Source organism: Corella eumyota, chromosome 2 (genome assembly GCF_963082875.1).
Source record: "Corella eumyota chromosome 2, kaCorEumy4.1, whole genome shotgun sequence".
In the NCBI taxonomy this organism is placed as follows: Eukaryota; Metazoa; Chordata; class Ascidiacea; order Phlebobranchia; family Corellidae; genus Corella; species Corella eumyota.
The window spans coordinates 16485916-16508414 of NC_137491.1; the positions used below are offsets into that span (position 1 = coordinate 16485916).

The 22499-nt window shown below is 39.5% G+C and overlaps 2 protein-coding genes across 2 annotated transcripts in view; one reads left to right on the forward strand and one right to left on the reverse strand.

Annotated features, from left to right (window-relative positions):
* Window positions 1–18815, reverse strand: part of LOC145742528 (titin-like) — a 30101-nt gene extending 11286 nt beyond the window's left edge. The window contains exons 1-2 of the mRNA XM_082560305.1: window positions 18627–18815; window positions 54–17983 (exon numbers count right to left, since the gene is read on the reverse strand). Coding sequence (XP_082416431.1) covers window positions 54–17983; window positions 18627–18815 — 18119 coding nt within the window. The remainder of the gene's footprint in view (window positions 1–53; window positions 17984–18626) is intronic.
* A 759-nt stretch (window positions 18816–19574) lies between these two features.
* LOC145742529 (uncharacterized) lies at window positions 19575–22419 on the forward strand. Its single transcript, XM_082560306.1, has 2 exons — window positions 19575–19699; window positions 19859–22419. Exons 1-2 carry the CDS (start codon window positions 19576–19578, stop codon window positions 22417–22419), a joined length of 2685 nt encoding a protein of 894 aa, XP_082416432.1. The 5' UTR covers window position 19575.
* Window positions 22420–22499: the final 80 nt, after the last annotated feature.

The window sequence follows — 22499 nt, forward strand, 5'->3', positions numbered from 1 at the left end:
CAGTTATTTCAAAAAAATTGGTCGACACTTTTGTGAAGTTACATTTCAACCACCTTCCGTCTGGTACATGTCGACGTTCGATATTGTAATAAGCTATTTTGCTTCCACCGTCCGATAACGGCTTTTTCCATTTTAGCGTAGAAGAGTGCTTCGAAATATCGGACATTTCAAGATCAAACGGTGGACCGACGGCACTGATAACGACAACCGGTTTACTGGCATCCCCAGGTTTGCTTAAACCTGCCTGATTCTCTGCTATAACACGAAACTGATAAGCCAATTCTTCTAGTAGACCCTTGCTGGTATGAGTTAAAGTCGTGATTGATTTTTCATTGTCTTTTTGCCACATTATAGAATTAGCCTCTTTCTTCTCGACATTGTAGCCAACTATGGGACTTCCACCATTGTGAGTGGGTTCATTCCATTTTATAGTTACCGAATTTCGAGTAACTGTATGGACCATAGCAGTGCTTGGTTGTCTTGGAGGAGTGTATTGATAATCTGCGCGACAGTTTTCTGAGATAACTGGATCCCCAAAGCCGTATTTGTTTTGAGCAGTTATGCGGAACTGATATTCAGTATAACGTTGTAAATTGGGAACTTTGATTGTGGGTCTGATTGCGCACTCTGTAACGTTAGACCAAGTGGCTCTGCCAAACTCTCGATAATCAACTCTATAGTTAGTTATTTCAGTGCCACCATTGTCAATTGGTTCGCCCCATGATAGCGTTATGCAATCTGCAGATATATCTGTAAAATTAATTGGAGTAGCTGGGGGTCCGGGTATATCAAGAACTATGATTTTTATGTCATAACTTTTCTTTCCAGAAGAATTTTCCATTTGCATCACATATTTTCCAGAGTCGGACTTTTTCGTCTTTTTAATATTAAGACGAGTAAAATCTTCGCCAGTTTCCATTATCGTGTTATTGCTATGCAAAAGTTTGTTCATTCTAAGATACCAAGTCACCACCGGTTTGGGTTTTCCAAAAATGGGTATTTTAAGGTCAATCTCGGATCCAGCCTTTACTGTGATATTCTTGCTGTACACATTTTTAAGCTCACAATATGGTAATAGTAATTCATCTTTTGTAACAACAGATGAAAACGATTCTTTAATATCACTCATCCCGGCTTCATTCTTAGCACGTATGCGAAATTTGTATTCCGTTTGTTCCTTTAGATTTGATAAAGTGTGCCTAAACACAGAACCTTTTATTTTTCCACACTTTGTGAACGCGTCGCTTCCTTGTTCGGCAACTTCCAAAATATATTCAGTTATTCTTGTTCCACCATCAAACTCTGGTTTTGTCCACGACAGTGTTATAGAATTCTTGGTCACTTTACAAATGTCAAGTCTCTGCGGTACTGATGGTATTTCAGTTGCTATAACAGCCGTTTCAATTTCACGCGGAACGCCAGTTCCAAATTCATTTAGAGGTGATACTCTAAATATGTAACTTGTACCTTCGAGAAGCTTGGTTGCCTTAAACACTGTTCTTGAGCATTTCAACGCAATAATTTGCCAACTCTTTCTGGTAACGTCACGTTTTTCGACCAAGTAATGCCGAACTAACGACCCTCCGTCATTTAAAGGTGGATCCCATGATAAAGTGGCAGAAGTGCATGTGACTTCGGTGCATCTTATTTCCCCCACAGCGCCAGACGTGTCAAGAATTTTAACTATAACGTTCAAATTCTTTTCGCCAGCTGTGTTTTTAAGTGTGACACTGTATTTGCCTGAATCGTCTCTGTTTGGAGAGTTTATTGCAAATCGTGTGCTATAGTCAGTGTTGTGTATTTCGGCACGGTCCTTTAATTCGTCGTCAAGTTTAGACCATGTTATATTTGGCCTAGGTCGTCCATGGTACGGTATATTTAATTGCAGTAAAGAACCAGCTCTTAAAACGTGAAGTGATTTAAAATCGGCTTCAATTTCAAAATCTGGCGGTACGACTTGGTCTGCTATTAACACCTTACCAGGTAAATTTGCAAAAACCCCGTCTCCGACTGAGTTAACCGCTTTAACTCTAAAATTATATTCTTCACCCGATTCCAGATTTAAAACGTTGAACTCGCATTGTCGAATAACTTCAGGATTGGTTCTTATCCATGTATCTTCATCACATTCCTCGTCTTCGCTGCTGTCAACTTCTTGATGTTGTTCATCGTTAATTTCTGTGGTTTGAGGAATAGTTGGTATTTTTCTAGCCTCGACAATGTATCCGATAACTGGACTGCCGCCATCAAAAATGGGCGGCACCCAATTAAGGACGACGCTATTTTGATAAACGTTGACTACCCTTATAGTTCCAGGTGCGCATGGTGGCGCTATAGGATCTTGGCATACGATATAAGATGACGTTTCACTGGGTTTACTACAACCAGCGTTGTTTTCAGCGAAGACTCTAAATTCGTACTCATTTCCATTTACCAAACCTTTAGCTTTATATCTAAGATCAGCCACACACTTTTTATTCGCCCTGATCCAACGCATACTCTTTTTCTCGCGGTGTTCTATTTGGTACGACTTAATCTCGTTTCCACCATCGTTAATTGGCCGGGTATAAACAATGGTAATAGAGTCCTTGGAAGAAATTGAGTATTGCGGTTTTCCTGGTTGTTGAGGAATTGTGTAACATACTTTGGCGGTGACATTTTCTGAAAGCAATGAAAGTCCAACTCCATATTTATTTTGAGCAGCCACCCGGAATTGATATTCTCGATTTTTGATTAAACGATTTACCGTAAAATTTGTAGATTCACAATCCGCTGTAACTAATGACCAATTAACTCTAGTTGTTTCACGCTTTTCAACCACGTATCCAGTGATTAAAGATCCCCCGTTCACTTTAGGGGCATTCCACCAAAGGGTTACTTTGTTTTCCGACAATGCAGTAAATTTGACAGGTCCCAAGGGTGCACTGGGTTTGTCCAAAATCACAACATCAATGTCCATTGTTGTAGTGCCGCAAGGATTTCGGGCAGAAACAACGTAATTTCCAGTGTAGCACGTTGAAGTATCCTTGATAACAACCGTACTTGTAGTATCTGTGCTGATAATTTCTACCTGAGCGTTTGGAATTATTTCGTTATCGCTATGAAACCATGTAACCCTGGGATGGGGTTTTCCAGTAAGGGTAGCTTTCATACGCAAAGTAACTCCAGCTCGAAGCTTAACCCCTTCCATTAGTTCGGTGTCTAATTGAATGATCGGTGGTTTAAAGTCATCACGGCACAATATCTCCATACTAGGAGCAGATGGTTTGCTTATAGTGCCTGCTGAATTTCTTGCAAACACTCGGAATTGATATTTCTCTCCAGCATTTAAAGCAGTCACGGTAAATGAGCATTCGTAAATATTTACGTAATTACATTTAAACCAGCGGGCTTCACCGGTTCGTTTTTCAACATTATAGCCAATAATGGGACTGCCTCCATCGTATTTTGGTGGTTTCCAAGACAATGTTACCGAATCACGACTGACATCGGTACAATCCGGACAAGAAGGGGCACTGACGGTGTTATGTGCCTTTACTGGTAGGCTTACCTCACTCGGATTACTTAAACCAGCGGCGTTCCTGGCAAATACCCTAAACTGATATTCCAAACCTTCAATAAGACCAGCGCACGAATATTCTTTGGATGTTACTGCGGTCAGGTTGTCCTTTGTCCACAAAATTGCATTTCTTTCCTTCTTTTCAACATCGTAAGCTGTAATTTTAGATCCACCGTCTGAATAACCATCTTTCCATATAATTGACATAGATTCTGACGTCACATCAACTACCTCCGGCTGTAAGGGAGCGGTTGGTACTCTAAACGAATACTTTGCAACTACTGCTTGGGATTGAACAAATTCTCCCATTCCGTATTTGTTTTCTGCTGCAATTCTGAATACATATTCCGATTTTAAATTCAATCGGTTTGCCTTAATTGTAGTACGACGGCAATTAGGATTGACCGACGACCATTTATCCGTTGTTGTTTGCTTCTTTTCGACAATGTAATTGGTTATTTCAGATCCACCGTTATCTTCTGGTTCATCCCATTCCATTTGGACATAGTCTGCACTGATTTCAGTAAACGTGATCAAACCTTTAATTTTTCCGGGATTTCCATAAACATTAAAATTAAAAGATGCTTCTTTTCGTCCACCCGCGCTTTCAAGATTCAAAATATATTGACCTGCGTCAACCTTTTTAACCTCAGCAATAAGCAGAACTGCAGATTCCTTATTTCGAAAAAACGAAAGGCGCTCGTTTTGTTTAAGGGGAATTCTGTCTTTGCTCCAAGACACTGATGGATTGGGTTTACCAGAAAACGGTATATCTACGCGAAGATTGTTTCCCTCTCTCATGTTTATCTCCCGACCTGGAATTGCACTTAAGTCTACCTCTGGTGCGATCAGCTGTTCACGCACTGTTATTGGCCCCAAGGTTTGCCATTCACTTAAACCAGCCTCATTTTCAGCTGCGACCCTCAACTCGTATTTTAAGCCGGTTTTTAAAGATTTCACGAGGAACTTTGTCTTTTTGGTTTTTAGTGGGACCCACTCTTCCGACTTTCTTACCAAATGTTCAACATGGTATTGAGTAATTGGAGTACCACCGTCATCTTCAGGTTTACACCAGGCAAGCGAAACGGCAGTGTCAGTAATTTCGTTTATTCGTAGGTCAACTACCGCTGAAGGTAATTCTGTTGCTGTAATCATTTTGGATTCCACTGGCGTTCCTAGACCATATCGATTCTCAGCTAAAACGCGAAACAGGTAACTGCTCCCTGCCTTTAAGCCGTTAATCATAAATGAATGTTTGCTACAATCACGTGCGACTGTCGTCCAAGCCCTTTGCGTTGTCTCTTTTCTTTCTACGCAATAATTGCTAATTTCAGATCCACCGTTGTTGTCAGGTTCGGACCAAGAAAGCATCGCATGGTTCTTTGTGACGCCATTTACTGTAAATGACGTACATGGCCCGGGAGTGTCCAAAACTTTTATGCTAATAAATGTGTTAATCGTGCCACTTGAATTTTCTAGAATTAGTTCGTATTTTCCAGTGTCATCACGGGTACAGTACTCCAGTGACAATACACTTTTATTGCCAACAAATTCAACACTGACGCGCGGGTTTAAAGAGGCATCAACATTGTTTCGTTTCCAAAAAATGGAAGGCATAGGTTTTCCCCGGATAGGTATAGCAATTGTAAATGTTTTTTCAGCTTGAACGGGAATAGTCTTACGCATTTGAGGTTCGAGGTCGTATTCTGGTGGTTCAAGTTTATCCTCAGGTTTAATGGATCCTGTTATCTCAGCAGATTCACCAACGCCGTACTTGTTTTTGGCAGAGACTCTGAATCTGTAACTTGTATTTTGATCCAAACCAACCGCTGTGTATTTGTTAAACAAAACATTTGAGTCAAGAATATTCCACCCTGATTCATCGTCCATCTCCTCATTATCTTCTTCTAACTTTTCACTAACTTTACTTTCAACAACGAATCCGGTAACGTGACTTCCCCCGTCGTACGTAGGTGAGGACCACAAAAGGGTAACTGACGATTTAGTTGTATCCCGCACTTTTGGATTGCACGGTGCGCCTGGCTCCTCTATGGGATCGCACATAATACAAGATACGGAAGTTGGACTGTATGTGCCAAATCCAGCTAAGTTTTCGGCTGCTACCCGAAATTCATATTCATTTCCTTCTATCAGACCTGTGACTGTGTAGCGCAGATCGTTAAGAGGTTTACGATTACATTTAATCCATCTTGAACTTTTGCGTTCCCGTCTTTCAAGCACATAACCCATAATATCTGAACCACCATCAGATTCCGGTCGTAACCAAGTAACATTACAAGTGGTTGCAGTGACATGACTGATCCCCGGAGTGCCTGGCTCGGAAGGCTCAATAAACTGATTTTTCGCAACGATCGAGTCCGAATCGAGGGATTCGCCAATTCCGTATTTGTTTACGGCTTGAATTCGAAATTGATATTCATTGCCTTTGATGAGTCGTTTGACACTGTGTGATGTTAACTCCTCAACATCAGTAACAATAGACCAAGCTAACCTCGAAGTTTCTCTTTTAGAAATTACGTAATGTGTAATGTTCCCCCCGCCATTATTAACAGGGGCATTCCAAGAACATTTAACACTAGAATCTGTTATTCTTGAAAACTTAATCGGCCCAGCTGGAGGTCCAGGTTTATCTAAAACTAATACCTTGATATTAGCCATTTTTTCTCCACATTCATTTCTCGCTAGTATTGTATAGATTCCTGTATCAAGTTTGGTGCAGTTTTTAATAAGCATGCTGCTATGGTCCATGGTGGTATCAATAACATGACGCGTGTTTTCCTTGATGTCCTTATCGTTAAACATCCAAGTTACCACTGGAGATGGCTTCCCTGATATAGTAACATGTAATCGAAGAGTAGATTCGGCAGAAACTTTAACGCCATCAAGTAAATGTGCGTCTAATACAATTCTTGGTAGGTGAAATCCATCTTCACATTTAACAACACCGCTACTGTCCGATGGTACACTTAACATGCCAGCAGCATTCTTTACAATTACTCTAAATTCGTATTCCTCCCCGCTTTTCAGGCCATTTACGCGGTATTCCTGATCAGGAATCATGTTAAAACTGTCCTTAGTCCAACGACCTATAGGTACTTCACGGCGTTCCACCATGTATCCTACAACTTTTTGTCCACCGTCGTATTCCGGTTTATTCCATTTCAGTAAGCAAGTCGTTTGAGTGACATCAACAACTTCCACATCTCTTGGTGAATCTATTGTATCTCGGGCGAAAATACCGTTCGATGGTCGACTGGGTTTTCCAATACCAGCATTATTCTCAGCAAACACACGATATTCGTACTCCAATCCTTCTTGCAGGCCAACGACTCGATATTGGCTGCTTCTTATCAGACTCCGATTAACTTTATTCCACAATATACTGTTTCTATCCTTCATCTCTAAATGATACCCCAAAACTGGACTCCCGCCATCTTTTACCGGTTCCTGCCATTTTACAGTCATCGACTCTTTAGAAACTTTAGTAACAAAACATGCCGCACATGCGCCTGGTGACTTGTAGCCTAACTGTACCAGTATTGGTTTTGTTATTTCAGGAGGTCCAAGTCCAAATCGATTCATTGCGCGCACACGTAGTGTATACTCTTGGCCAACTTTAAGGTGCGTGCATTTAAAAGTGGTTCGAACAACTGCCGAAGAGATCGTCTTCCAGTCCGTTTCTACAGTAGAACGCATTTCAATGTTGTAATTGCTAATGGAAGAACCGCCGTTTGACAAAGGAGGTTTCCAAGTCAAAGTTATGGATGAATCAGTTACATTTGTGGTTTGTAATTCGCATATAGGTCCAGGCTTATCCAAAATAACAACATTTACGTTGATGGTTCGTTTTCCAGCCTTATTCTGTATTGCAACATCGTAAATCCCGCCATCTTCTTTGTTCACATCTTTAATTTTGAGAACCGCCATTTTTCCACATTCACTTCGGGTTTCCACTCGATTGGTTATCTTAACTGCGTCACCCTTTTTAGTCCACTTAGTTTCTGGTGTCGGTTTTCCAGTAAATGGGATACAAACATCAAGATCCTCACCAGCTTTGGCATACGCTATGCAGTTGGGAATTTGTGATGTGTCGACTACTGGGGCCAAAAAGTTGTCCCTTATAGTAACCAGGTGAACAGTTTCTCTTGGTTCTGATGCTCCTACTTCATTTAGAGCCCTAATTCTGAATAAGTATTCTTGTCCGTCTTTTAGGTTAGTAATTTGTGAGTGGGTTTCAGTAACAGTTGCTCGTTTTTTCCAGTCATCATGACCGTTTTCAAGGGTTTCTACAGTGTACCCTAACACTTTAGTTCCACCATCTTCATTGGGTTTCATCCATTTTAATGATGCTGAAGAGCTAGTTATGTCAACGATTTCAAGATGTTCTGGTAGTCCTGGGGTTTCCGCTGCTTTTACAGGTTTTGCAGTCACTGCAGGTTCGCCCATTCCATTTTCGTTTTCCGCCATCACTCTAAAATAATATGTTTCGCCGGGATTTAGAGGTATTTTCATTTGAAGTCTTTGACATGTTGTTGTTATAGTAGACCATGCTTTTCTACCAGCTTCTCGCTTTTCGACAATGTAATTCGTAATACGTAAACCGCCGTCGTTTCCAGGTTCTTTCCAGGAAAGCATTGCGTAATCTTTGCAAACATTAGAAACTACAAGGTCTTGAGATTGACCAGGTGTATCAAGTACTTTAACAACGCAACTGCCTTCGACAGTGCCTGAACTGTTCTCTAAAGTAAGTGTATATTTTCCCGAATGTGATCTTTCAGATTCAGGAATATACAGTGTTGTACTAGAATCAATATTTTCGATTTCAATATTATCGTCAAGTTTGGTCTTGTCGTCTTTACTCCATTTTACTGTAGGCTTAGGTCGTCCGCCAAAGGAAGCGTTAATTCGAATAGCATTGCCAGCAGTTACAGTAAGCTTTCTCCTCAAATCTCCGTCAAGTGATATTTCAGGAGCTTCTAGTCGATCAACTGCTTCAGCAGCCAGTGGAAGTTGAGCAAATTCTCCAATTCCACTGACGTTAATAGCTGAAACTCTAAATTTATATTCTTTGGCTGCTTGTAAGCTTGTAGCAGTGAATTGCGTTTCTTTGACTCCGTTTACTGGGGTAATCGTCGTCCACTCTTCAGCCTCGTCAGATTTAAGAGATATTTCTACTTGATAACCCAAAACGTTTGACCCACCATCGTACATAGGTGCGGCCCATCCTAAGGTAACACTTTTGTTTGTCGTATCTAATACTTTGGGTATACTAGTAGGGCCAGGTGGATAAATAGGATCTTTACACAAAACATATTTACTAGGAATGGAAGGTAAACCTATGCCAGCATTATTTTCAGCCGCGACACGAAATTCGTATTCTGCACCTTCGACGAGTCCAGTCACCTTATGATGTAAACTAGTTACAGCCCGTCGTACAGATCGAACCCACCGCGTTGAATTCTTCTCTTTTTGCTCGATGTGATAGCCTATAATTTCATTCCCGCCATCGCGTACTGGTCGTGTCCAGCAAAGTACAGCGGAGTTTTTTGTAATTGTAGAAAGCTGAGGTTCTCCAGGAGCATCCGGGTTACTGAATGGATCTTTTGCTGTAATCGGTAAAGATTCTAAGGGAACTCCTGGTCCAAATTTATTAACTCCTATTACCCGAAAGAGATATTCATTTCCCTTAAGTAATTTCAGGATTTTAAATGAATTTTCGTGCACGTCAGATGCCACGAGAGTCCAAGCCAGACGAGATGTTTCTCGCTTTTCTACAATAAAATGTTTTATCGGGGCACCTCCATTATTTAAAGGTGATTTCCAACTAATGCGACAATTCGTCGACGTGACTTCAGTAATTGTTGCTGGTCCCACAGGCTGTGAAGGACGGTCTAACACTTTTAAAGCAATGGTAACAGATCTTGACCCGGCCAAGCTTTTTAGTTCAAGGTTGTATTCTCCGCTGTCGTCTTTGTTGGTGTCCTTTATAATTAACATTGTAGAATTTATTGTATTTTTAATTTCGGTTTTTGGTGTGTTTTCAACTTCGTTGTTATTTTTAAGCCATGTCACAGTTGGAAGTGGTTTTCCGAAAATTGCCGCCGAAAAAGTTGCATTTTCTCCTGCTTTAACGACGACTGTGTCCTTTGTGCTTCCAGTTAAATCAACCTTAGGTGGATAAAGATCATCTTTGCAAACTACTGCGTCGCTTGGTTCGCTTGGCTCTGAAATTGAACCCGTGGAATTTTTAACGCTCACCTGAAATTCATATTCTTGGTTTTCTGTCAAACTCGTTGCGGTGTACTGACATTCGATCAAGTTACTGAAGTTACATTTAAGCCAACGTCCGCTTGGCAATTCTCTACGTTCAACAACGTAGCCTGTTATTTTAGCGCCACCGTCGTTTTCTGGTTTAATCCAAGACAGTTCAACGGTTGACTGTGTTGCAGCTATTACCTCAACCTCGCGTGGTGGTGAGATCTGGTCTCGAGCAATAACAGGGTCACAACTTTGACTTGGTTTTCCACAGCCAACCACATTCTCAGCAATTGTTCGGAATTCGTATGTAAGGCCCGACTGTAATCCGGTTATTTTAAAATTCACGTCATGTATGTCCATTCTGTTCACCTTTCTCCATAAAATACTGTTTCGGTCTTTCATTTGAACATGGTAAGATATAATTGAACTTCCGCCGTCGTGAACAGGTTCATGCCAGCGAAGAACAACAAAGTCACTACCAACTGAGGTCACTCGTGGTATACCAGGTGGCCCAGGTTTGTTAAACGGAAATTTAACAGTTATCTTTTCAGATAAAACATAACCACTTGCTCCAAATCTATTTTCCGCAGCAACACGAAATTGATATTCTTTTCCAAGTGTTAGTTTACCGACTTTAACTCGTGGTCGCACTGCAGTGATATTGCTGTCGCTCCACTTTTCGTCTTCGGTATCACGAAACTGCACCTTGTAGTTACTTATTTGACAGCCCCCGTCTTCTATTGGTGGACTCCATTTTAAGCTGACCGAATTTTCGGTGACAGATTCGACGATAAGATCCACGATTAAATTAGGTTTGTCAAAGACCGTAACATGCACAGTTGCGCTAGCTGATCCAGAACAATTTGAAGCTGATATTTCATAGGTCCCGGAGTCTTCGAGTTTACAAGAATTAATTTTAATCGACGTGTCACAAAGAGAATTTACAGTTGAAACCCGCGTGGTTTGTCGTAGTATTTCTCCATTAATCTTCCATGTTATTTCCGGAGCAGGTTTCCCGGTAATAGGCAAGCTAAAAGTGATTGGCGCTTCGGATTTCGCGTGAATTCCCCCCACAGGCAAATCTTTAGTTGAGATCGTAGGCTCTTGTACAATATCTTTTATAATCACAGGTTTGTCAAGAACTATTGGTTCACCATATCCCTTTTCATTCTTAGCCTTAACACGGAAAAAGTATTCTCGTCCTTCTTCCAGGCCCTTTAAAGTTACTGATAGTTTGTTCAAAGATTTGCAGTTTTGCCAGTTATCGAATCCAGCTTTTACCATATCAATCGAATATTCGGTTACGTCACTTCCTCCGTTGTAATCAGGTTTTGCCCAAGCCAATGTCACAGTTGATTTTGTGACGTCAACAACTTGAAGGGTTGTAGGAGATGAAGGTTTCATCGATATTGTGACAGCAGCCTTAGTTTCAAATGGAACGCCAATTCCTTGATTGTTTTCAGCAAGCACTCGAAAGAAATAACTGTCGCCCTCGTTTAGTGGACAGATTCTAAAACTATTACGCAAACACTCACTGTTCACAGTAGCCCATGATTTTCTTGAGAACTCGCGTTTTTGAATAACATAATTTGTTATAACTGAGCCACCTTCGTTATCTGGATTATCCCACTTGAGCGAGACCGAACTTTGTGATATATCCGTTACCTCCAAATTTCCAATAGGGCCAGGCGTGTCCAATACCTTAACGAGGTATGTAAAATCCTTGGAACCCTCTGTATTTTCTACAGAGACCATATATTTTCCGGAATCAATTCGACTTGAGTCGTCAATGACCAGAGATGTTGTAAATGGTGTAATGTCAATATTGCATCGTGCTTTTAGTTCTTCTTCTTTCGTGTCTGCTTTTAACCAAGTAACAGTAGGAGAAGGCCTTCCCCGAAATCCCAAGTTAAGTTTAATAGGAAAACCTGCTTTAACAGTGAGGTTTCGGTGAACAGTATCGTCCACTACCAACTCTGGCATTTCTAGCCTATCTACGCAAACAACTGGCATCCGCAAGATGGCGTAAGTACCAACACCGGCGCTGCTAGATGCTGCAACTCGAAATAAATTTTGTGAGGTTTCGTTTAACCCACTGACTTCATATTCCGTTTCACGAACTAAATATTTTCCTGAAATTTTAATCCATTCTCTATCGATATCTGCCTCTTCGGTTATAAGTAGCTCCTCTACCCCACTACACGTGGTTAGAATCGTCGAAGCTGTGGACAGCCTTGCTTGTTTTACAATATTACTCATCTCGACAATGTAACCCATAACTTCGCAACCTCCATCATAAGTTGGCGGGTCCCACGAAAGAGAAACAGAAGTTTTAGTGGAATCATCAACACTCAGGTTTATAGGTGCTTCTGGTGGGTAGGTTGGATTCTGAACCTTGATAAACGGCGTACAATCCGACCATAATCCACATCCAGCTGCATTTTCAGCACATATTCTAAACTGGTACTCTTGGTTCTCGTTAAGATCTGATACACGATATTGAAGGTCGTCTATAACTACTTTATTGATTTTTATCCATCGGATACCAGAAGTCTTTCTTTTTTCCACGTTATATCCCATTATACGAGAACCACCGTCGTGCTTAGGGCGCTTCCATATCAAAGTCACCGAATTTTTTGTAATCATGGTCACTTCAATATCCTGGGGAGACTTGGGAGCGGAAAACGGGTTTTGCGCGACAATTTCAGCTGACTCCAGAAAGTTACCGCAGCCATACTTATTCTCAGCCCGGACACGAAATACGTATTCGTTATTGTGCAACAGTTTAGTTACTTTACACTTTGTCTCCTTGACATTTGCGTTTACCAAAACCCAAGCAAGATGACTGGTTTCACGTTTTTCCACCGTATAACTTGTAACCGGTTCTCCACCGTTTAGTTTTGGCTCGTTCCAAGACAATGCGCATGCATCTGATGTTATTTGAGATATCGTTATTGTACCCTCAGGTTTACCAGGCGTATCTAAAACCTTAACTTCAACAGACAACGACGATTGGCCCGAGAAATTGGTAACTGATAGTGTGTAAGTGGCCGTGTCTTCTCTGGTAGAATCTAATATTTCTAAACAAGAGCTAATGTCAGTGTTTTTAACTACAACCCGAGAGTTTGGTGTAATTTCTTCTTTATTTTTACTCCAAGCCATAACTGGTGTCGGCTTGCCTCGTATGCCAGCTTCAAGTTTTACAGTTTTACCAGCCCTTATTACAATAGCCTGGGAATATTTCGAATCCATGTCTATTACTGGCGGAGATGTATCGGTTTTCATTAAAGTAGATGATAACGTTTGAGTTGGTAAGCTAACAACACCTGCAGCATTCTTAGCAAACACTCGAAATTCATATTTACTACCATTAACCAATCCTTCGACGTTGTAGTCGGTATCTGAAACGTTGCCAAAATTGCACTGTAACCATCGACCAGTTGGAAGTTCAAGTTTTTCAATCACATAACCAGTTATCTTAGCCCCACCGTCGTATTCCGGCTTCCTCCACTTAATATGTGCTGAAGTTTCTGTAATCGCAATAACCTCAACGTCGGAAGGCGGATCAATGTTATCACGACAAACAGCGCCGTCTGACGGTTTACTTATTTTTCCCAAACCTGCAATATTTTCGGCTTGAACCCTGAATTCATATACAAGTCCTTCTTGTAGGTTTGTTATTTTGTATTCAGTTTTAGTGACTAAAGTTTTGCTACATTTAAGCCAAGTTATGGAGTTACGATCTTTTTTCTCGACGTGATATCCTAAAATGGGGGATCCACCATCACTCATCGGAGGTTTCCACTGAAGACTAATTGTTTCTCGAGTTCGAGCTGTCACTTCCGTACATAGCGGTGCACCAGGTGTTTTAAATGGAAACTGAACCTTTACCGAAGTTGATTCCAATGGTTTTCCCAGTCCAAATCGATTCTCACCGCGTATTCTAAAAGCATATTCCATATTCATTTTCAGACGTGGTACTTTTAGTGTCGTTCTGGCTGTTAAGCCTGAAATAATTTTCCAATCAGTTGCTTCGGCAGATGTTTCACGAATATCAACTACATAATTGTTAACGGCTGCGCAGCCATCCGCTTCAGGGGGTTGCCATGACAAAACAAGAGAATCTGACGTCACATTTGAAAACCCAACAGGACCTTTTGGTGGACCTGGTTTGTCAAAAACTCTCACAACAACTGGTATCGACTTAGTTCCGACGTTATTTTTCAAGTAGAGTTCGTAAGTGTCCACGTCACATAGCTCAGCGTCTTTAATGGTAAGCGTTGAAATATTGTCCACAGTTTCAAAGTTGACCCGACTAGTCATCTTTAGTTCTTTATTGTTTCTTTTCCAGAGAACGGAGGGGAAAGGTTTGCCTTTTATCGTAATAGGACACTTAATGGCAGTTCCAGCTTTCCCTTCGATATGTTTTTGCGAAAGACCACCCAACTCTGCATCAGGCGGAGCTGTTTGTTTTACCACAAGAATGTAATTTGAAAGAGCTTTGGGTTCGCCTAAACCAGAGACATTACGAGCTGAAATACGATAGCTGTACTGTTGGTTTTCGTTTAAAGACTTCACGGTGTAACTGTTTACAGAAGATTTAAATGCTTTAACTTTTGACCATTGATCAAATCCTTTCATTTGTTGTTCCAGTAGATATTCGGTCACTTCGCTACCCCCATCATAATCCGGTTTAACCCAACGCAAAGATATACTTTCCTTGGTAATATCGGTACCATATATACCTTTGGGAGTACCCGGTGCCTCAGAAGCCTTTAGTGGCTCGTTTAATTGAATTGGGTCGCCTTGACCGTATTCATTTTCTGCCAAAACTCTAAAGTAGTAAGAAAACCCTTCATTGAGTTTTGTAAATTTAAAGGTCGTTCTGGGGCAGTCGCTTTCCACAGTTGACCAAGCCTTCTTTGTTGCTTCTCGCTTTTCCAAAATGTAATGTGTTACAACGCTTCCACCGTCGTTATTGGGAGGCTTCCACGCAACAGTAACAGTGTTTTTGGATGTTTCGGTAACAATTAGGTCTATAGGAGCTTCAGGCGTGTCCAACACTTTAACAGACAAATTTGATGTAACCGTTCCACTTGAATTTTCCAATGTCACCGTGTAATTTGCAGTATCCTCTCGCGTAACATTCTCGATAAAAATGGAGGTCATATTTCCAGTAGTATCAATAATAGCCCGTTCATCAATGCTAGTGTTAGACTTGGACCACGTTACTGTAGGCGTTGGCCTACCAGTAAACGGAATATTTGCTCGCATTGAGTTTCCACCTCTTACCGAAACAGTTTTTCGATAATTGCCAAAACAGGGTTCTTCAAGTCTGTTAATTGGAGTTTCCAATCCAGGGGTGATTGCTGAAACTGAAGCTCCCTCCTTGTTATGAGCTCTGACTCTAAATTTGTATGACAGGTTTTCCTGAAGTGCGGTCACGTTGAAGGTAGTCAATCGTAGTGACTTTTCATTGATAATAGGCTTCCACGTCGCTTCTTCCTCTAAAAAATCTTCATCATCAAGTCCCGCTTGCACTTCAGTAAGATCAACAGAGTAGCCTATTATTGGATCTCCACCGTCGTATATTGGTCGACTCCAACGTAACAATATAGAAGTGGACGTGGAATCAATGACTCTAGGAATACCTGGTGGGTCTGGTTCGTAGACGGGTTCACCGAAGTTTACAAAGCCAGAACTTTCACTTGCTGGCCCTGAACCTGCTTGATTTTCAGCAATAACGCGAAATTCTTGTTCTGTTTCTGTTCGTAAATCCGTTACTTTGCAGCGCAGATCCGAAACAAGCTTTTTGTTTACTCGATGCCACCTTGTTGATTTCTTATCGTGTCTTTCGACTGTGTAACCGATTATTTCAGCTCCACCGTCAGTTTCAGGTCGATGCCACGTGACTGTGCAACTGTTTTTTAAAACATTTGAAACTTCCAAGTTTGTTGGTGCAGCAGGTGTAGTAAATGGGTCCGTGGCAACAAAGCACGCTGATTCAATACCCGATCCTAGTCCAAATTTGTTTTGTGCCCGTATTCTTAACAGGTATTCGTTTCCACGTATAAGACCGGTCAATTTGTGGCGAGTTTGTTCAATTCCTGCTGCAACAACAGTCCAAGCTAGACGAGACGTTTCTCTTTTTTCGATTGTGTAATCTGTTACCCTGGCGCCACCGTTAAGTACTGGCGGTTTCCATGTAACTATGCAATTCGATGCAGTTATGTTACTAACATCAACAGTGTGGCATGGGCCTGGCGTGTCTTGAACGCTTACTTCAATATTGATATGGCGTTCGCCAGCCGCGTTACGTACCTTTATGGTATATGTGCCGCTGTCATTTCTTGATGTATGTAAGATTGTGAGCTGGGTTAAGTTGTCATTGTTGACTATCTTAAATTTCGAATTTGATTCCAATTCACGATTGTTTGTTTCCCAGGTTACAGTTGGTTCTGGATTACCGCTGACGTAGGCTTTAAGAGTTGAAGCCTCGCCAGCCTTCACGCACACGATACCTTTAAATTCAGCATCGATTTCAACACAAGCAGGTTCAATTTCATCTTTTGCTGTAACGGACCCGGTTGATTCAGAAGGTACACTGGTACATCCTGTTGAATTCTTTGCGATTACCCTGAACTCGTAGGAAGCTCCTTCGGTCAGTCCGTCGCATTGGAATGTGGTGTCAATTACTTTGTTAAAATTACATTTCATCCATCGGCCATGCGGAAGATCGGATTTCTCCACAATGTATCCGGTGATTTTGGCACCGCCGTCGTATTCAGGCTTGTCCCATTTAAGTGAAATAGAAGTTCGACAAACTTTAGTTACATGTACGTTACGTGGGGGCTCGATTGGGTCACGCGTAATAACAGATTGCGAAACTTTACTGGTTTTTCCCAAGCCGGCTTGATTTTCCGCTGTTACTTTAAATTCGTAACTTAGTCCGGGAGATAGGTTTCCACATTTAAAAAAAGTATCTTTAACGAGATAGCTGTTCGCCTTGGTCCACAAAATTGAGTTTCGGTCCTTTCTTTCGACGTTATATCCTAAAATAGGGGATCCCCCGTCCGTTGCTGGTTCTTGCCAGGAAATAGTAACAGCCTCGCTTGCAACTTTGTCAATGGTTGGGACAGTTGGAATTCCTGGTTTATTAAATGGGTACTTTGCCATTACTGAAGTTGATGTCAAGGGGTCGCTTAGGCCAAACTTGTTGGCAGCGCGAACGCGAAAAACGTAGCTTTGTCCAGTAACGAGGCGGGTAACCTTGTATTGATTTCGAATAACAAATCCAGATACTTCCATCCAGCCTGTCGTGCTGTCAAGTTTTTCAAGTGTGTAGTGAGTGACTTGAGTACCACCGTTTTCGGCTGGTGCTTTCCAGGCAACTGTGACGCTCTCTGCTGTCACCTCGAGTATTTCCATAGGACCGATCGGTGGAGAAGGTTGTTCCATTACAACTATCTTAATAGCAATTTTCTTTGATCCTACTGAGTTTTTAACGACAAGTTCATAATCGCCTGCATCTTTTCGCGATACTTCGCCGATGTTAAGCTTTGCGACCATACCAGAAGAGTCGGAGTTAATCCTACTGGTCTCTTTAAGCAGCTCGTCATTTCTGTAAAACTCAGCAGTTGGTTCTGGTCGTCCAGTAAAGGGTACACAAATATTGATATCTGTTCCGGCCTTTTCCGCGACAGTATTGTTGAAATATTTGCTCATATCTGCGTTTGGTGAAATTAGAATTTCACGGACTACAATCAGTGGAGATTCGCGCCCTTCCGACATTCCAATATCGTTCTGGGCACGAACTCGAAAAATGTATTCTTTGCCGGTTAATAGCTTCTTTACTACATACTTCAACTGCTTAGATGATCCAACGACTTTCCATGATTCGAAACCCCCTTTCTGCATATATTCTGCTACGTAGGCAGTAACAGGACTACCTCCATCATGTTCTGGCTTTGACCAATGTAAAGTTACAGAAACGTCGGTGATATCCTTCACGTCTAAACGGTCGGGTGTGCACGGAGGTTCTGCGATTTTGATTGCTTGTGCTGTTTCACACGGCGCTCCCACGCCGTAGTCGTTTTCCGCTAAAACCCGGAAGTAATAGCTCATGCCTTCGTTAAGGCCTGTGACCTTAATATAAGTATTGCGACATTTCAGGTATGTTTGTAAAATTAATGAAGTTAAAAACTTAAGATACAAAATAGTTTTTGTTGATAGTTATGTAAAAAGCATTTTGTTAATCAAATTAACTGAAATGCGCTAAAAGAATAAAGTTTGAAAATTCTCAAGAAGTGTTGCGACCATATTACAACTAGCAATTTTTTTAATGGTAACCAGTCAAAAAATTTACAAAAGCGGACCCACTAAAAATAGTACCAAAAATGGCTTGCCTATATTACATAACAGTTATTTTTTCTATATTACATAACAGTGAAAAAGGGCAAGGAAATATCATTGTTAAAAAATACCTTAAAACAGTTGTGGTCCAATACCGACATGACTTAACAAAATTGTAGCGACTTAAACCTAACAGTTATTAATTCAATAACTAAGATGTATTTTTTTAAATTTTGTGTTTTTTTAAAATAATGCAAACAAAATTTAAAAGCTTCGTATTAGATTTAACATGACGTCACCTTGCGATTTGCCACTTAAATTAAGCCTTATTACTTTACGTATTTGTAACAATTTTTAGGTACGTTCTCGCAGTTTCTCCTTTTAACTAACATTACCAATTATAAGAGCAATAAAAAATAAATAAAACTAAATTTACCTTGTACGTTGTTCGAGTGCAATCGGTCGCCACCGTTGTCCATGCTTTTTTCGTAGCTTCTTTCTTTTCGATGATGTAGTTATTGACCTCACTACCGCCGTCATTGTCCGGTGGAGCCCATTGTAAAGTAACTGAATGCCTAGTTACGTCGGTTGCTTCTAGCCCTCGAAACATGGCACAATTTGCCATAGCGTACGGCTAAAATGTTAGTGTAATCCAATAAAACTTGTTGCTAAATGTTGATGACTTTCGAGAAAGTATAAACGTCTGTTCACTGTCAAGCTTGATAGGAACTGGATCTATAGTTAACTTAGCTGCCTGATGTCGATTAGAAAAAGATAAAGTTGTGAAATGACAGTTGGCGTCGACCCTCAAGAAAGGTGACGAAATTCGCATTTCTTGCTGCAACATTTGTCACTTTGGTAGTTATGTAGTCGGTAAAACCATTTCGGTTCTATTGCCCACTTTAAGCCCTTTTAAAACAGTTCATATCACAAAACAGCAAGTACTATACATCTTTTCTTTATACAACTTGTTGTTAGTAATGTCTTTCGCTCAACAGTAACGCTTTAGCATAAACATACATACTTGGTTGTTCACAAAAAAACGACTAAACTTTTATTAAAATAGTGGTCAAGGCAACATTATTCGCTTGAATAAAATTTTGTACAACATATAAAGGCCTAATAAACATGTAACAAAGCTTTTACTATTACGTCAGTCAAAATACTTAATTACCTTTAAAACACTTTTTATAATCAATTTACATTTTTTTAAATTAATTTTTGCGCAATTCTTTAAAATTTACTTATTTTTTAAGGTCTAAAAATTTTATTAATTTTGGGGATAAACTTTTGGAATCAAAATTGCGCGCCGGTAACCACGGATACTCACAAAATATAAACAAAGATGACGCACATAGCTATTTTACCCATTTATAAAGTTAATTATGGAGACTTGCAATTACTCGGATAATTTGGAGAAATTAAGATTGGCAAATAACCTGGCAAATCAAATATTGAATAACAAAACGAACACGAAATTTGATGCCATCAACAATTCAGAATTTTCAGGTAAAAACTATCAGACAGTCAGACCCTGTTTTAATTCTATTTTAGCTGTTTAGTTTATTTTGTTAAACCTTTATTTTTTAAGGCAGATAGTATAAGAAAAATATTTTTTTTTTTTATCAAAATAGGATTGTAGTAAATGTGATTATATATATTTTCTAGATACTAAATCTCCCATTTCTGAAACAAGATTTGTAGAAAAAAATTTAGAATCAAAGTTTAATATTAATACCAATGATAGTTGTGATCCTAAAGAACCAACACCCAAAGTTACTGTTGCACCTGTAGAGAATATATCGATAAATTATCAACAAGATTTGTGGGGCTCAAATAATCTTGTGGAAGAAAATGAAAAGTTTCAATTCGTAAAAGATTACATGTTGCAATCAGATCGCCTTTTAAATTTATCAAAAACTATTAAACCAAGTTCTTATGAGACTGTTAAGTCCACAAGTGATTTGTATCCTTTACCAGACAATAAATTGTCCTTAAAATCCATTAACAGTCAACACAATGAAGATGTTTTTAATGCAGAACATGGTGAAGATTTTAACTATGTTGATGTGTTAAATAATTTAACCCGGCTGAAGGAAAATGGGTTTAGGCCGGATATTCCAGAACTACTTACTCACAGACCTGTTTTTGAAGATGAAAAACCTTTAAATGTGTTGTCTGTTCATCAACCTAATTTACAGAAATTTAATGAAACAAAAAGTTCTTTTTCAACTGATGATTTTTTAAAAATTGATCCGACAAAAGCTTTAGATAATCAACAAGAACAAAAATTTCAGGAAATTGATGATGATCGAAATGAGGATAAATTATTAGCTCCACCCTCACCTGATATTATTCCCCGAAGTTTATTTTTGGGTGAACTCCTAGATTTAACAAAAAGTAGTGAACCTATTGAATTAGAAAATTCAATCGCTATTTCTGAAAATGCTCACACCAGCAACAGAAATGATAAACAAGCCAAGAATACCGAGCATATTGATACTATAAAAATCAATAATGGTGCATATGATTTTGATGTACACAGTTCCAATGAGAAAGAACCTGCAAAATCTATGGAATTATCCAACCCACTGAAAAATGTCACACAAAGTTTTACTTATTCTCGGGATTTTATTAAAAATAACAATTCCAAAACCAACATGGCATCCGAAGCAGTTCATGACAGTTCTCCTAAAAAGATGACAAGACCAAAAAGTGCGAGCATGGCAAATTCTAATAATAACATTACAAAAGACAAGTTAAGTTCAAATAATTCTCACCAATCAAAAACAAGTCCAAGTAAAACAAGACCTTGTAGCGCAAGCAAAGTTTGGGATGCAAAAAGCAATAAAAGTCCAAAAAGAGTGTGGGAAACTTCAGGCATTGAATGGAGTGCTAAAAATAGGCAAAGGAAGTTAAACTTTGCATCAAAGGATCCGATTAACAATAATGCTACTCAATTACTTACAAAACAAAAACATTTAGAAACTGAAATTACACTGCCTTGGATTGATAAAAGGTCAATGGCAAATGGTAATATTCAGTTTTTGAAGTCAAATTACTGCAAAAATATTGTTACCAATATTGGGTATCTTTCTGATGAAATGCTTCTTCATATTTTTTCTTTTTTGTCATTTAAAGATCTCGCCAACATTTCTCAAGTTTCTACAAGGTTAAACGAAGTATCAACAGATCCAGTTTTATGGAAAAACATCAAATGTGAAAACAGATCTTTGTGCGATGACTGGTTTGAAGCAATGGGCTATAAACAACCAAAAACATTTACTCTTACCAAGTGCAGTGGCAAACAAGTTAACAACCGTGGTTTACGGCAGTTTTTTAATGGATGTAAATTAAGTCTAAAAGAACTTGAAATTGCTCAATGTACCGGAGACCAACTATCGGGTGATTCAATATTGCTCCATGCTTCATGTAGATGTAAATCCATAGAAAAACTAGTATTACCTTGGAGTGGTACTACTGACAATGGTCTAATGGCAATTTGTCTATCTTTATCAGCCATTTCACACCTTAACATTAATGGAAACAGTTTGATAACAGACGAATCTTTTCAAGTTTTTATTGATAGACATGCAAGTACATTGAGGACGTTAGAAATGGCAGGGTGTTTCTCTGTGTCAAATCAATCTTTATTGCAGTTGGCAAACAATGCCCAACTTTCAAAACTTAACATAGGCTTGTGCAACAAAGTCACAACTGAATGTATTACCTCTCTGTGCTCTAAGTTAAAACATCTTCAAGTGTTAGATTTACATGGACTAAGGGCTGTTACAGACCAATGTACTCACACCATTGTTAAAAATTGCAACAATTTGGTAACATTAGTTCTGGCCAATTGCAGTTCAATTTCTGATGTAGCAATGTCGGAAATTGCAACTTACTTACCTGGTATAAACACTTTAGATGTAAGCGGTTGTTCTCTTATTTCCAATAATGGAATTTGTAATTTAATTTCTGTTGCAAAATCCTTGATCAATTTAGATATTAGTAGCACATCGGCCACCTATATTAGCGTTAATTCCTTAACTCAATGTAGCTACAGTTTAAAAACTTTTAAAGTGAGTTTTTGTCGGCAAATCACACAACGAAGTTTAGAAAAATTGTTAAACAATTGTCCACTCATGCAATCTTTACATATTTATGGTTTAAAAAATCTAAATTTTGCCAGATTGGTTAAAATTAATAAAAGGGTTGTAGTTGAAAAATAGGTATTATTAAAAATAGTGTTATTCGTAACTAATTAATATTATTATCAGTATTAATTCAAATTATTGTGATTTTTTTATAA

What these genes read in the sequence shown, in the direction of transcription:
- LOC145742529 (XM_082560306.1), top strand. Translation starts at nt 19,576, where the DNA reads ATGGAGACTTGCAATTACTCGGATAATTTGGAGAAATTAAGATTGGCA. An exon ending in CAACAATTCAGAATTTTCAG is followed by an intron (nt 19,700 to 19,858) that starts GTAAAAACTATC and finishes TATATTTTCTAG; the next exon opens with ATACTAAATCTCCCATTTCT.